The 17,225-nt window shown below is 39.6% G+C and overlaps 1 protein-coding gene across 2 annotated transcripts in view; it reads right to left on the reverse strand.

The window, feature by feature from the left end:
- SNX31 (sorting nexin 31) overlaps positions 1-17,225 on the reverse strand; it is a 74,262-nt gene that overhangs the window by 11,936 nt on the left and 45,101 nt on the right. For both annotated transcript variants that reach the window (XM_027849995.1, XM_027849994.1), the window contains exons 9-12: positions 12,540-12,632; positions 7,787-7,990; positions 5,496-5,612; positions 1,049-1,126 (exon numbers count right to left, since the gene is read on the reverse strand). In XM_027849995.1, the coding sequence (XP_027705796.1) occupies positions 1,049-1,126; positions 5,496-5,612; positions 7,787-7,990; positions 12,540-12,632 (492 nt within the window). The remainder of the gene's footprint in view (positions 1-1,048; positions 1,127-5,495; positions 5,613-7,786; positions 7,991-12,539; positions 12,633-17,225) is intronic.

Consider the following 17,225-nt stretch of genomic DNA (forward strand, 5'->3'; position numbering starts at 1 on the left):
TATCTATCTATCTATCTATCTATCTATCTATCTATCTATCTATCTATGTGACATAGTGGTTAGAGCACTAGGCCTGGAGTCAAGAACACCTGAGTTCAAATCCAGCTTCGTACATTTACTATCTGTGTGACTTTGGGAAGTCACTTAGCCTCTGCTTGTCCTAGTTTTTCCAACTGTAAAATGGGAGTAATAGCACTTCTCTCCCAGGTTTTTGTGAGGATCAGGTGAGATAGTATTTGCAAAGCTCCTGGCACAGTACCTGGTCTGTAGTAGGAGCTATAGAAATGCTATTTGTTTATTATCATCAACAGCATTATTATCTATCACCTATCTTTGATTGGACTTTTTAAAGAAATCTATACTGGTCCCCCCAGAAGCCTTTGGGGCTGCCCCATCTCTGGATAGTCTAAGCAACAAATCTGCCTTTCCAGATAAAAACTTGTCCTAATGTCCTTTATATCTATATGCCATGTCAAAAAAAAAATCTCCTACCTGTGTTTTGGATAGGATAGAGAAAATAGCACGGAATTTGGAGTGCAGCTAGGGGCACGGTGGATAGAATGTGGGACCTGAAGTCAGAAGGATCTGAGTTCAAATCTGACCTCTCAGACACTTATTAACTGTGTGACCCTGGGCAAGTCACTTTACCCTGTTTGCCTCAGTTTCCTCATCTGTAAAATGAGCTGGAGAAGGAAACAGCAAACCACTCCACTTAGCCAAGAAAACCCCAAATGGGGTCACAAAGTCAGACACAACTAATCAACTAAAGGATAACATAAGAGGGCGAAAATACTCTCAGCAAACTAAGTGTGACTACTCTTAAGAAAACATATAGTTTGAATCTTAAAGATAGTTGGGTTATTTTTGTCATTCTATCAGACTGTACCCAAAAAGCTCCAAGGAGAGAGGGGAAAGATCTCATCTGTGTATGGCCTTGGAGCATTCTCTCTTTTCTGGACCTCTAGACTCCTTGATCCTTGAACTCTAGTTTGGCCTGGCAGTACCATTTACAAATGAAAATAAAAATATCCAGAGGAAAAATACTTACCATTTCTGGGTTTTCTGCAGCTAGCTTCGTCAGTTTCTCCGATATCATCTTTTTCAAGCAGCTACTCAGCAAAAAAGCCTACAAAAAACCCATAAATGAAATCTCTTTCTCTCAATAAAATACTAAACTATGAATTCTCTCCTTTTCTCCAAACCGCAATGCAGATGTTGGTCTCAATTTGAATGTTATTTTTCCCAGAAGAGATTTTTCTTTCTTAAAATTTCCAGAAATTTTTGATTTAACAGCAAACACGCCAAAATTTGCTTAACTACAAACACATACATGCAGTCAAAAATCCAACAACAGACCAAAAAGACAGCCAATCTTACATTGCTGAGTCCCTTCTTAAATTCCCCCGACTTCCCTTCCATCTGTCTAAGAATGCTTCTTATTTTTTAAGCTATAGTAATGTAGATGAGTGTGCTGTGAGAGTTGCCAACCATATTACATGAGCCACAGACAAAGAATACCACATCTTGTCCAGTTTACTGTTGTAATTAAATCAAACTTCCCTTGAAATTAATGTGGCCTCAGACACTTGACACTTACTAGCTGTGTGACCCTGGGCAAGTCATTTAACCCGGATTGACAGTTGTAACTTTTGACCTTATCATTATGGACTACTTCCTAGTAACAGAGAAAGAGAGAAAATTGGAAAGGAATTGTGGAAACATAGGAAAATAGTCTTTGGATCCTCCAAATCTTTCAGTTTTAGGGAATAGAGAAGGGAGGAAAGTGAGACAGTTCAAGTGTTCTACTATCCTTTCTAACACAGTCCTACCTGCCTTTCCTTTCCAATGTGGTCACTCCTTGGACCCTAAAATAACTGTGTCACCACGGCTAGACTTCACTGACAAGGAAAAGGGCTCTATTACCCCCAAAGCATCTCCCCTACCCACTATTGCCCAAAACGCATTTACTAAAAGATAGAGATTTTTAAAAGCTCATTCGTGGTTTTACAAATAAATCATCTGTCCTAACATCTTTGCAGGTACTGAGGTTGAACCACCTACACACCATCCTTTTATACTTTTCAGCTATCACCTTTGATTTGCACAAGAATATAATACATAAAAACATCCTTTATCTCCCCTCCCCCAGCTCCCAACACTTTGCATTTAACCTAAGATTTGGATCCATACCTGGGAGAAGAAAGATGATGAAGTGTTCAAAAGACACAAGATTCTATCATAACATTAATCTTAACTACATTCAGTTCCTAACTCCATGGGTTAAATCATTACAAATGCCTACAGGGGGAAAATATGAAAACAAGATTTCTTTCCAGTGACTGAAGAAAGATTTAGATCTCAACTCTTCATTTGTATTGATAGTACACATGCCCATGGGTACTCCCTGGGGGCAGACAAGTGTAATGGGAGGAGTACTTGAACTAGGAATCAGAATGCCTGGATGCGAGCCCCATCTCAGTTACTAACTAGTTCTGTGACTTTGAGCAAAATCTCCTTCCTAGGTCTTCCCTGAGAGTGCTTCATCTTTTAAGTAAGTTCCATTTACTTGTTGTTGTTGTTGTTTTTAATATTTTCCATTTTTATCTAGCATTTCATACTTTTTGAAGGATTTCTGCCATCCCTCACTTAATTCACTTGCATGTCACGGCTTCACCTCCTGACCTCATGGTCCTCTTAGAGAATGAAGGACAAACAACAACAATAACAACCAGAAGCATATATAATGGTTTTTATCTGTAAAGTGATTGGACTGGTCTAGATGATCTCAAAGGTTGAGTCAAGTCAACATGCGCTTATTAAGTGCCTCCTGTTCACCAGGCATTGTGCTAAACACTGGGAATACAAAGAAAGACAATAACAATCCTTGTCTTCAAGTAGCTCAGAGGATCATGGGGGTCTTTTCTGGTTCTCCGAAGCTATAGACTTTTGAGTGTGTGAGTAGCCCTTCTACTTCAAAGGAAATAGGCCCTGGTTTAAAATCCTTTAAGGAAAAATGTTTGCTATAATCTTTGTTGGCCTAAATTCATTTGCCAGTGGATTAAAACATCATAACAAAATGTAACTACTGTTGTAGCATTCCAGGGTGGGGGTTTCACTACAAAGTCCCTCTATATTTCTCTCCAAGGCACTTCAGATTTGGACATTGCAGATCCTCATATACTTTCCCTGAGAGTATTTCATCTTTTAGGTAAACCCCATTCACTTTTTGTTGTTTAAAATTTTTTTTCATTTTTGTCTAGGCTTTTATGCTTTTTGAAGGATTTCTGCATATATCCTCTCATTCCCATGACCAACGCTAGCAGTGGAAAGAAGCAGGGCTTGAGGTCCCATGGGAAGCAAAGACATTCCTCCTGGCTGAGGTATGAAAACCAGGGGCACAAGCCAAATGGAAGTCATTCCAAAGATTTGTTTAATGTTCTATTTCAAGAACTTTAAAAAACATATAGGTTTGGTGTTAGCACCATCAGATTCACCATTTTTAGTAAAAATTTTATCCAAGGTTCAGTTTAAAATAAATATTTCAGTTTGGTCTGATTGTAGAATCTTAGAATTACATGAGACTTCGAAGATTATCTGGCCCCAGTGCCATTTGAAGCGTTAACACCCTCCTACACATTCCAAACAAATGCTCACCCAGTCTGGGCTGGAAGACCTCCAGTGACAGGGAATTAACTACCTCCAAGAAAATTCATTCCACAAATGTTTGTTGAATGAGTAAATTAATTTTTGGATAGCATTAATTATTAGGAAATTTTCCCCTTTATCCACCTCGCTATTACTTCTACTCCATTGCTCTTAGTTTCATCCTCTGGGGCCAAGGGCAACAAGCATAATCCTTCTTCCACATGACAGCCTTTCAAAAAACTGGAAACTCCCTTGAAATTTTGCACATGAGTGCAGTATATTCAGGGTTTTGTTCATATTCTGGTTCAAATCTCTCCTGCAAGAATAATCTCCTCCTTGAAAAAAAAACCCAAGAAAAGAAAAGGTGAGGATACAAAATTCAGTATAAACACTGGGATAGGGTCTAGAATTTCCCTTCCCCCCTCCTTAAGTTATTTTTCCCCCTGAACAGAGCTGTTCCCAGGGCCTTGAGTGGCCTACTAGGCTTTGGCTCAAACTATACCTCCTTTGAGGGAGCATCCTGGTGGTCTTTGGGCCATATTGACATAGCTTCCTGGTCACCTGAGGGCATCAAAAGGAGTCAGGGCCCTTCACACCTGGCCGATGTCCCATACCCTCACCTGCTGTCCATAAGAATTTCCATATAGAGGCAAGGGGACCATGTCTACCCAAGCTGAGTGTTTCAGTGTCCTCTTGAATATTTTTTCTATGCTATGACTAAATTAAGCATCCTTTTATTAACTGTTGAATGGCCTACAAGTGTTTCATTTCCTTCCAACACCAAATTGACAATAATGAGAAGGACCTGAGTTAGACCCATCCATCACACGTAATCTGTGAACACCTACATTCTTCAAGCTTTGCCCAAAATACAGCATGTACCCCTAATTAAACCTTCTACAAGGTTCTGATTATTCAATTTGAACTTTACCCCTGATACAGTTTGTTTAAGATTCCAGTGGTTTATAGGGAAACAACATTGGCGCTATCACTTAAATTTTAAGTGAACTCATTCACTGGCTTCTAAGGTATTAGAAAGCTCTAGAAATCACAATCACAGTCCTGCTACCAACTCAAACAGAAAGACACAGGTCGATCTTCATCTTCTCATTATGGTGCCCTGCACAAATTCAGTTTGAAAGCTATGCTTGGTTTGGATCCTAGCTCTGTGACACTGGGCAATTGACTTGACCTCTCTGTGACTCAGTTTCTTAGCTTGCAATGTGGGGATAATAAAACTTATAGGAGCATAAATTTAGACCTGGAAGGGATCTCAGAGATCATCTAACCCAGGGGTGGGAAATCTGTGGCCTCAAGGCCACATGTAGCCTTTCAGATCCTTAGGTTTGGCCTTTTGACTGAATTCAAGTTTTACAGCACAAATCCTTTTATTAAGGGGATTTGTTCTGTGAAGTTTGGATTCAGTCAAAGAGCCCCACTTGAGGACCTAGAGGGCCACATGTGGCCTTGAGGCTGCAGGTCCCCCACGCTTGAACCCAACCCTCTCATTTTATAGCTGAGGAACCTGAGATTCAGACAAATGAAATGACTTGCCCCAAGGTCAAACAGGTTAATAATAAAATAAGTTGAGCCAAGATTTGAACTCAGGTTCTCTGACTCCAAATCCAGCCTCCTTTCCATTGTGCCCATCAACAATTTCTTCTACCAACATTATCTTATCCAGTCTACCTCCCCAACAATTCTATAAGGTTGGCAGTGTCTGTAGAGCTCTTGGCAAAATTTTAAGGCACCAAGTTTAAGAGATTCATTATTACTCTCTGGTTCACCCTGGTGAAGTAAGTCACATTCTAGTCAGCGACTTTGACCACATTCTTCTCTTGCATCCTCACCTGTTTGGTGTAAATGGTGAAGCACTGCCAACTGCAGCCTTCACTGTACTGAAACCTGAGCTCCAGGTTCTGGTTGAGGGTTTGCTGAGGACCATCTGCTTCCTCCAGCAAAGATCCCTAAGGAAAACAAAAGACGACATTGTTCACCATCCTGCTTGGAGAACTGCTTTTTTCAGACATTAGCCATGTAATCAGATGAGGCTTTCTCAAGAAGAGAGCAGACAATGTTGGTAACCAGAAGAGTACTGAGAGATTTCTTAGATAATCCAAGATAGAGGCTGAAAGAAGTAGGGAAGTCTATTGTTTGCATTGAGGGAGAGTAGAAGGATGCCTGGGCAGCTAGATGGTGTAGTGGATAGAGCACTGAGTTTGGAATAAGGAAGACTCATCTTCCTGAGTTCACCTCTGGCCTTAGACACTAATTAGCTGTGTGACCCTGGGCAAGTCATTCAACCATGTTGGCCTCAATTTCCTCATCTGTAAAATGAGCTGGAAAAGGAAATGACAAACCACTTCAGTATCTTTGCCAAGAAAACCCCAAATGGGGTCACAAAGAGTTGGACAAGACTGAACAACAACAATAACAGAAAGGATGCCTGCCAGACCTCCAGTAGCTAGGGCACCTTGAAGTGGATTTTAGTCTCCTGGCCAGGAAATTTTTCATTATTCAATAACCTGGTCCCCTTCTACTTTTCTTCTTATACCTTATTCCGCATGTGCTCTTTGATCCAGTGAAACTGGCCTCCTTAATGTTCCTCATACAAGACACTCCATCTCCTACCTTTGCCTATTGTCACTGGCTGTCCTCTATGCTTGGAATTCCCTCTCTCCTCATCTGTCTCCTCCTACCTTCCCTGACTTGCTTCAAGTTCCAGCTAAAATCCTACCTTCTATGAGAATTCCAATTCTGCTTAATACTCATGACTTCTATTATCTCCAATTTATCCTGTGTATACCCTGTTTGTACATTTCTGTTTGCATGTTGTCTATTATACTGTCACCTCCTTTTATATCCCTAGTGCTTAGCACAGTGCCTAACACATAGTAGGCACTTAGTAAATGCTTGTTTACTGACTAAATGATTGGCAATGTAAAAATAATAATGATAACAATAGCTAATATTTATTTTTTAATTTTTTAATTTATTTAACATCCTTTTTTTAAGTCTTGAGTTCCAGATTCTTTGTCTCCCTCCATCCCCTCCCCCCCATTGAGAAGGCAAGCAATATGATACTCATTATACATGTGAAATCATGCAAAACATATTTCCACATTAGCCATGTTGCAAAAAAAAAAGGAAAGAAAAAATAAAAGGAAGAAAGAAAGAAAAATAAGGAGTGGAAAAAAAGCATGCTTCAATCTATACTCAAAGTTCATCTTTCTGGACGTGGGTAGCATTTTTCACCATGGGTTCTTTGGAATTATCTTGGCTCATTGCACTGATAAGAGTAATAGCTAACATTTATATGGCATTTACTATGTGCCAAGCACCTTGCAAAGTGTTTTACAATTATTGTCTCATTTGATCCTTACAACAACCTTGGGACGTGAGCACTGTTATTATCCCCATTTTATAGTGAGGAAGCTAAGGCAAACAGAGGTTAAGTGACTTGCCTAGGATCACCGAGCTACTAAGTGTCTGAGGCTGGATTTGAATTTAGGTCTTACTGACTCCAGGCCAGATGCTCTATGCATTGAGCCACCTAGCTACCAACTCAAATGAGAAAATCCCAACTATGCTTATTATTTCACTGAATCTCAGTTTCTTCGTGTGCAAAATAAGAGGGTTAGGTTAGATGATCTCTAAAGTCCATTTCAGCTCTTAATTCTGGGAGGCAGTGGGGCATGTCAGAAAAAACATTGGATTTTGAGTCAGAACACTTGGGTTCAGATCCTGACTTTGGCATTATTACCTGTGTGACTTTGGGCAAGTCCCTCTAGTCCCCAGTTTACACAACTACAAAATGAGAGGGTTGGCCTAGATGACCCCTAAGATCCCTTCCAGCCTTCGATCTATGCTCTTATATGTCCCTGAAATGCCAAATTCCCTATTTTGATCTGCCTTGGTAAGGAAGTGGGGGCATGGCACTGAATTTTAAATCATAAATAGGAGACTTCCACTTCGTTTCATTTGTTGCTTGTTTGTTTGTTTTTTGAGGCAATCCGGGTTAAGTGACTTGCTCAGGGTCACACAGCTAGTAAGTGTCTAAGGTCGGATTTGAACGCCGGGCCCTCCTGACTCCAGGGCTTCTGCTTCATCCACTGTACCAAGATGCCTAGAAGATACTTACAAGGAAGGTGACCTGCCAGGACTTTATATGGCTCATCTTGAAGTTAACCTCTTGCGTCTGATTGCCAGGTAGCTTTATGTAGCAGCTGATCTCATTGTTGCCCACTGACACAGTAGCCACACAGCCAGGTTCTGGGTAATCACAGGTACAAGTATCGAGCTGCATGTATCCATAGTGCTGCACCTGCTGGACCAGCTCCAAAAACTGCTCCAAATGAGAGTAACAGTAACAGCAGTGACTAGTTATTTAGTGCTTTGTTTAAAAAAAAAAGTTTGCCAATTGCTTTATGTACAGTGCCTCATTTGTGCCTTGCCACAATTCTGCAAGGTAGGTGCCTCAGATATTATTCTCATTTTACAGATGAGGAAACAGAGAATCAGAAAGTAGAAGGGTCTGTGAGTTTCAGAGGTGGGGTTCAAAGTCATGTCTATGAGTTTGGCCATTAGTAGAGTGGGAAAAATAAATAACAGACCATTTGAAATAGAGGATAAGTGATATTGATGGATGTATTTGTTTTGTTTTGTTATGTTTTGTTTTTTGATGGATGTATTTGAATGGTAAGTGATAATACCATTGGGCAAATTTGTAGTAAAGGTGCCTTATTCTTTTGAACAACATTGATTTTTAAAAATATGTTCATAACTGATACCTTCCTCTTCCTTCCCCCAAATGAGAGGACAAATTTATAGGCAAATAAAGGTGAGTCAGGCTGGACTGACGAGTTCTCAGGTGCCCATTTGCCAAGTTTTTACAAAAACATTGTTGTTTTCTTGTGCTCTGATGGGTACAGGTCCTGTGTGGCACGCAGTGGCATAGATTAAAAACAAGGATAACTGAGGAGGGGAAATGAAAAAAAAATTAAAATTCCACCCTTTGAGATAAATGAGGGAGAAATTTTACATTGGGGAAAATGCTTCATTTCTTCAGGCTAATAGAATATTTTATTTTCCCATATATGCATGGCAGGGGTATGATGGAATCATCTCATGCTGGCCCGAGAGAGCCAAATTGTTCAATTTTCAGCTTGAGCATTTACACCTCAGAAATCAGCTTCAAATCAGGGCTTGATGATTTGTATTGTTGATCACCCAAAGTTAATAAAGTGATAGAGAAAGGGTTAATAATGCAGATTAAGTGTGTCTTGTGTACGTTTTACATCCACAAACAGAGAAAGCCAGTGTTCAAACATTTAACCAGGACACCCGAGCTACAAGGCTGCTTTAGATGATGGTGATATCACCTGGCAGAGAAGCAGATTTTGGAAATGGAATTTCAGCAGGAATGAGTTGGGAGGGAGGGAGAAAGGGGAGAGGGGAGAGAGGAGAGGGGAGAGGGAGTGAAAGAAAGGGAGGGAGAGAAGGAGAGAGGGAGAGAGAGGGAAAAGGAGAGGGGGAGAGGGGGAGAAAAAGGGGGGAGGGAGAGAGAGAGGGAGGGAGAGAGAGAGATCCCAACAGCTTACATGTGGAGAGCACACCAGATCATCCTATTTGAAAAGTTCAGCTTTTGAAGCCACTATTAGGTTGTAACGACCACATCTTATTTTATCTTAATACCCCAAGAAGCTAGCATAACAGTGTCTTGTATACATTAGATGCTTAATAAATGTTTGTTGAAATCTGACATTCTTTAACTTGTAGGTGCAGATAATATGACAGTTAAATTTAATTTAATTTAAAGATTTAATTTAAATTAAATTAAAGAGGAATAGATTCCACATCCCCAGCCTGAAGGTAAGGATGCATGTGTGCATGTACACATATGCACAAATAGTACTTTTATTTCAGATCAGAAAACTTCACTTGTCCAATGCTGGTAGGCCCTATTTTGCTTAGGATACAGCTTTACAAAGTCTATAGTTTTCAGGAAATCTCTGACAAGGTAGTCCTCATTCCCATTGGTCAAAAGTGCTCTCTCCCTTTTTTCTGATGCCATGTTTCCTTTTTTTTTTTTTTTTTAACTAATTCTCCCTCTTACCCTGCTCCCTGGTAACACCCCTCCTTCAGTCACCAGTGAATCTCAACCTTTTGGCATCCTATCTTGTTTCTCTGCTTTTCTCCCTTCTGTCAAAAAATGGAACCTTTGTGTATGTGAAAGAGAGAAAAGTGAGGCAATGAAGTATGCTGAAATAACAACAGGTTTTGTAAAATGTTGCTTTACAAATACACTTGTCCCCATAGGAATTTTGCTTTGCAAAGGCTTCTCTTCCTAAAGATTCACCTTCTTTCTCACCTTCACCTACCTCAGACTCCATGTGGCATGAAAACTTAAATTAAGGAAGGCCAGGACTTGATGATTTTGGGTTTCTTGAACTGATTCAATATTCAAGATTTCTGTCAGGTTTATGGGCATGAGCACACATACTCTCCCTCCAAGGCTTAGAACGGCTATTGGGCAAAGTTCAGAATCCTATGTGATCTTTTATCAAGGCTGCTGAAAGTTACCCAACCCCCCAAAAGAGTCCCAAAGCTAACCAGATCCAGAAAGGTTTTAGAAAGAGGGTCATTAGTAAGAAACACGAATATGAGGAATTCAGGAAAACATAGGAAGACATATAAACTGATGCAGAGTGGAATAAACAGAACCAGGACAACAATATAAACAGTGACTACAACAATGGCACAGTGGGTAGAACTCATCTTTGTGAGTTCAAATCCAGTCTCATACACTTACTAACTGTATGACCCTCAGCAAGTCACTTAACCCTGTTTGTCTCAATTTCCTCATCTGGAAAATGAGCTGGAGAAGGAAATGGCAAACCATTCCAGTATCCTTGCCAAGAAAACCTGAAAATGGGATCACAAAGAGTCAGACATGACTGAAATAACTGAACAACACCATAACCACGTACATGGGAAGAACAAATGAAACTGAACATTGTATAACTATAATGACTAAGCTTAATCCCCCCAAAGAGACAAGAAAACACATCTTCCCTATTTGTTGAAGCAGTAGGAGGACTATGGGTGTGGAACGTTGCATATGTTTTCAGACACAGTCAATATGTTGGATGGCTGTACAGAACTAATTTTTAAAATTATCTTTTAAAAATATTTATTATTTATTTTGTTTTTAATTTATGGAATAAAACAAGCATTTCCATAACATAGTATAATAAAAAAGATAATTGCACATGAAACCACAAATCTATTGTGTATGACTTGCTATTCTTTTTAAATCTATAATAAAGTTATCATGGAAATTTCTTTTTTTTCCTTTTTTTATTTTTATAAAATCATCTTTTACAGGGAATGGTTTGCTAAGTAGGGGGAAGGGGAGAGATGTTATTTGGAAGTGAATCTGAAACTTACATTTTTGGACATGGTCACTGTGTGGATTTATTTGGCTTGGCTTGGCTTATTTGTTGCAAGGGGTTTTTTTTTTCCTCTCTGTTTTTCATTGAGGAGGTGGAGAAGAGAGGGAAGGGTAGCAATAGTGATACAAAAAGAAAAAAAGAGGGTCAGAACATTTTAAAAATGCACCAAAGAGAAGGAAGTCTGAAGAAAGCACAGACAAATAGGGCAATTTTAAAAGTAACATTATATTAAATACTTTTTTTTAAGTAAACCATATAAAATGGAATTTCACTGTTCCAAAAACAATTCTCCTTTTTTGTTCTGATATGTGTGTGTATGAAATACTGGTATTATTTTTTTGCTACTTAAATTCAAAACAAAACATTTTTGAAAAATTTTAAAAGGAAATGAACCTGAAATAAAAGAAAAAAAGACATGAATGAAACTTTTGAATATAAGTTTTTTTTTTAAAAGGGAGGGGAGTAATCACTGACAGGGTAGGCTGGGGGGCAGAGTTTATTTAGACACCAAATTGTCCTTCAATAGATCCTTATAAAGCATTTTAAAATATTCTCTTTTCAGTTACGGAATCTCAAAAGAATTCTGCATTTTTACTTTTCCTTATGACTCTTCAAACTGAGAAGGGAGCAAACCATTCCATCTGGCCACCTGTGGAGTCTCCAATTAACTCTGTGGCTGCTGAAGGAAAGAGGACTCCTTCACCCAGGCCCTCTCTGAATCTGACCTACTTTGGAGGTGTCCCAGAGAAACGTCTGTCTCCGTACAATGTTAAGTCAGCCTTGGCTTGAAAGTATGTTACCATTTCATGAGCACATTTTCTCTACTGGGATTTCTTAAAGCACACTTGTATGCAAAAAATCATAACCCATAAAACAGGTCAATCAAGGAATAATTACTTGAATTTTTAAAAAATTCTTCTGTATGCACCAGGATTCACATAGGATTCCTATAAATAATGAGGTCCCATATTTTATTTGAAAGGTGATCAGATTTACATACAAGCTTCCCAGATGATATCAGCATGGCATAATGGATAGGTCACCAAACGTGGAATTGGGAGCCCTGGGTTCAAATCCTATCTCAGACACTATGTAACCCAGGGTAAGTCACTTAACTGCCCTGAGCCTCAGTTTCCTCAGCAGTAAATTGAAGGGAATGATTCTGATCCCTCTAAGATTCTTTTTTACTCTAAATCTAGGCTCTATTATGTAAAACAGGTTCCATTCATACTCTTTGATGCTTTAAATAGTGGAAAAATACAGTGTAATTGAACACTAAAAGTCAGTGAAAGAGATGTTATTTGCCATCTGTTAAAAATGCCCCCTTTAATACTGTATACATTAAAATCCAGAAAGAGCCTCAATTCTGGTAAACTGCCTAAGGCTTATTCAAAATAAGTTCTTGTTGTTGGGCTTTTTTAAAGTTGATTTGGAGTTTACCTTTGTCTGGTTTCCTGCTTTCCTCAGGGCTTCTAATTCCTGCCTTTGCTCCGGTGTTGGTTTGGCCCAGTTTTTTTCAATTTCCTGAACTGCCTGAAAACAATTTAAATTGTAAAAATGAGCGTTTCCCTAAAAGCAAAGTCTTTCAAATTATGCTGAGAAATGGGATGTTAGTCGGCCCCCCTTGCTCAGTATCCTCCATCAAAAGGCTCTACCATATTCCTTTTTTTCTTCTCTCTTTTTTCTTTTTTAAAGATTGAATCTCTCAGGTTGGAGGCTCAGGGTCACTCACACCCAATTCCATTCTGATTGACGTGGGAGCTTTACCCTGCTCTGACATGGGTGTTTGCCTCTCTTTAGGCAACCTGGGATTTCCCCACCGCATACACCTCCCCTGGGTTTACCACATTTATCAATGCTGACATTTGTTCAGCCACCCAAAAGGCATGAGCAAAAAAAAAAAAAAAAAGGATCCCCAGACCCAACCTTGCCAGGATTACAGGTGAGTGCCACAACTCCTGGCCTGTTCTTGCCAAATGTCTTCCCCTTCAGCTCTGGAATTCCTGCCCTGGTCAGTTTGGACCCCCACCCTCCAACCTTGTAAGTCTCTTATGTGGTACACTTTATTCCCTGGTTACCCTCTTCCTAGCTACCTTGTCATATATTCTGGAACCATAATCAAATCATTATTGTCATTGCTACTGGAAAGGACCATCCCATAACCATCCCAACCATAACACTCCATTCCTGGCTGCCATTCCCTTCTATCTGTTGTATGCTCCTATTTGAGTGTAAGCTACTTGAGAGCAAGGACTGCCTTCAGTTTTCTATTTGTATCTGCAATGTTTAGCACAGCCCTTGGCACATAGCCAGTGTTTAATGAGTGCTTTGCAATTCATTTCCAAATTTCCGATACATAGGCCCATCCTTTACCTAACCCATGGATGGACTCACAAAAAAGACTGCTCCCCTAGAAGCATGTTAGTGAAATCTGGCCACAGAATGTAAGCTGTAACAACTTAAAACTGCACTAAGACTTTTGAATCACCCTATATTAGACTATGATAATCTTTTTATAAACTTCTGTACCATACACTTGCTTGGCTCTCAGTATACGTCACTATCTTCTGTATGATTTGTGTTTTGTGCCTATGTTCTGTCACCCTCTCCTAGAAGGTAAACCCCACTGTGTCATACCTCACTGCATCCCCCTTGACATCTGGTCCCTATGTCCTATCCTTACAGGCTACAACAGATATTGGTTGAGGAAGCTAACAGCCATTTAGTAAGAATTTAAGAGTTCCACTTCCAGGAGCCAAGATGGCAGAGTAAGAAGTAAGTCGCTCTTACTGTCCTTTATTAACCTCTGAAAGCCCAGAAAATATCACCCCGGGAGAATTCAAGTCATTGTGTGACCTACGACTTTGTGACTTTAAAGTCAGGCATTGGTAAGCAGTTGGGGAAAGCATATTGGAGGTGTTTTCTCTAACTGTGTAAGTAGTAGAACAGTTTGCAGTCTGTGTTAGAGAGGTCCTTCTCAGAGGAAAACTCATCATTTGAGAGCCAATTCTAATGATGAACTTCTCTGAACAGAGAGAGCCTGGTCATTGGACAAAAGATGGTGTCCGTGATGAAAATATGGAAACTGAAGAACCCAAACGGTGTAGTGAATAGCATGCTAGACCTGGAGACAAGAAGACCCAAGTTCAAATCTTGACTTAGAAACCTACTAGCTGTGTGACCCTGGGCAAGTCTCATAACCACTGTTTGCCTCAGTTTCCTCACCAGTAAAATAAGGATAATAATGGCACCTATCTCCCAGGGTTGTTTTGAGAATAAAATGAGATAATAATTGTAAAGCACTTAGCTCAGCGCCTGGAACATAGTAAAACTATATAAATGTTAGTTATTAATAGTATTAGCATATGTAAAGTACTTTGAAAACCTTAAATTGGGGACAGCTAGGTGGCCCAATGGATAGAGTATACAACCTGAGGTTAGGAAGATGAGCTCAAATTTGACCTCAGATGTTTACTATCTGTGTGACCCAAGATAAGAGAAGACTTAAACCTATAGGTCTTCTTGATTCTGAGACAATAAAAATGAAAATTCACCATAATTATTTATTCTGCTTTACACACACACACACACACACACTAACAGAGTTTACAAGGAAGATAAACAAAAATAATTTATAATACAACTGGCAGGGATCTAGGTGGCTCAGTAGGTAGAGCTCTGGGCCTGGAGTCAGGAAGACCCAAGCTCAAATCTGCTCTGAGACACTTACTAGCTGTATGATCCTGGACAAGTCATTTAACCTCTGTTTGCCTTAACCCATTGGAGAAGGAAATGGCAGACCACTCCAGTACTTTACCAAGAAAGCCCCATGGACAGTACTGGCATGCTATGGTTGATAGGGTCATGAAGAGTTGGACGTGTCTGAACAACAAAAAACTACAACTATTTTATATTTTAATTCTATATGTGGAAACCATGCCACAAAGCCAATTCTAAATCTCATTGGAATTATTTCATAAGGATAGGGAATTAGTGAGAAGACAGGATGCTCCTGACCAGAACAAATTCTGTAAAATTTGGATTCAGTCAAAAGGTCGCACTTAAGGACTTAGAAGGCCACATGTGGCCTTAAGGCTGCAGGTTCCTCACCCCTGTTCCTGACTAAGAACTCATAAAACAAGCCACAGTAATGACCAACAATTTGTTTAAAAAAAAAATTAAAAATGCAACAACTACAAACCTCTACAATCTTTTAAAATGTGTTCCTAGTTTGATTCTGCTCTAATTCCTATCACATGGACATAAATGAACTCTCTGAGTTGATTATGAAGACTCCTATTCTTCCATAAATTTAACTTAAAATGAATATGCTAACAACAAAAATAAACTTTAAATTGGCAATTGTAATTTATATTTTAGAAGGGCTTTGGAGAGATGATTTCGATGGCCCAAGTTTTAATGTCTGTCCGAGAAATTCAATCCAATAAATATATTAAGCGCTTGCTATGGATAAGCTCTGTGCTTAGTGCTGATACCTTTTTTTTTTTCTCTTGGTAACTTTTCCCTGTAGTGAGCAGGAGAATTCAAAATCTTTCCATTCACCTTAGATCTACACTCAGAGTAGCACTTCCAGGCTACAGAAACTCAGACTTGGAGAAGCCCTTTCAATCTATCTAGAACAAGCCCCTTAGCTGATCCCTTAGGTGAGAAATCCGAGGTCCAGAGAGGTGGGCATGTGCCCACGATCCCCCAGCTAGTAAATGGCAGAGCTGAGATTTGACCTTAAGTGTTCCCATACCTAGTCTAGCTCTCCATTCACTATACCATCCTGCTGCTTGTAACAGATTGTTGTTTTGGAAATGATCATTGATTGACAGCTGATCATTAGAGGAAGTACAGCCTAGAGTTAGGACTTCTTAAACTTTTCCCACTGGAGACCCCAGCATTGGTCGGCATTGCAGGGCCTGAGGGCATGCTCGGTACAAACTGCCCATGCTTCCCGTTCAGAACCAAGGCTGCAGTGAAGGTACGAGATGCAACATTGCCAAGCGCTGTCAGAAACACCTCAGATTCATTATGCATTTGATTTTGAATTAATTGTTGGTTGTTGTGTGCTCAGAAACCTTTTACTGTTGCCAAATTTTTCATGATTGCGTATGGGATCGAGACCCACAGTTGAAGAAGCACTGGACAGAATACTGTCATTGACATCAGGAAGAACTAAGCTAAAATCCTTCCTCAGACATTTAATAGCTGTGTAATCATGAGACTCTCATTTGATCAACTCTTAGCCTCAGCTCCACTGTAAAATGGGAATAATAATGCTCTTAGCAATTTCCTCCCAGGGCCTTTGTTGGGTTGAGATAACATATTTAAAAAGCTTTTCAAACTTTAAGGTGCTTTACAAATATAAATCATTGTGATACATTTTCCAATAGAAAATATTTTTTTAAAAGGACTAATCTAATAGTTGAGCCCTTCACCCCCTCCTACCTCCTTAATTTATTCAATACTACAAGTACAACTAGGTGCTGAGTATCAGACCAAATAAAAGTCACCAGGAAATAGGTGTTATTAGTGTCTCTCTCACCCTATCAGGCCACAAAAGTGAGCTGACACTTTCTTGACAGCCAGCAGAGAGCGTCAGGTTATTTGAAAGCCATGAAAAGAATTACCTTGTCATTAACATGGGCTTTTAAAAAGAGACTGAGAAACATTTTTCACAGATCTGAAAAGATGGTATCATAACTTTCCTTGGAAGTTCAAGCATCAATGGAAATAAATGAATGGCGAGCCCTTGAGATCTGACATATGGGTGGGATTGAGGCACTAGGCAATGAATGGGGCAACAAAATAGAAAACAGGGAAGGCTGGGGACTACCAATAACGAAGATTTGTTAGGAAGGAAGAAACATGCTATAAAATCAACCGTTAATTATTTAGGGCCTAATAACGTGGATTGCACAGAGATTTTGCTTCCTTCCATTGCCCAATTCATCTTCTGGGTAATTTCTTTGCTTATTAGAACTTTTACCAAGTGCTGATGGAAGAAGAGGGAGGAGGTAGAAGCAGTTAGTCTTTTAGCCTTTTGGGTTTTTCTTTTAGTTGGATAATTATTGCTTGCTGTGGAGAGTGCGAAGGAAGGTGATGCTCAAATGATGTTTG

Source organism: Vombatus ursinus, unplaced genomic scaffold, assembly GCF_900497805.2.
Source record: "Vombatus ursinus unplaced genomic scaffold, bare-nosed wombat genome assembly UNPS02008961.1, whole genome shotgun sequence".
Lineage (NCBI taxonomy): Eukaryota > Metazoa > Chordata > Mammalia > Diprotodontia > Vombatidae > Vombatus > Vombatus ursinus.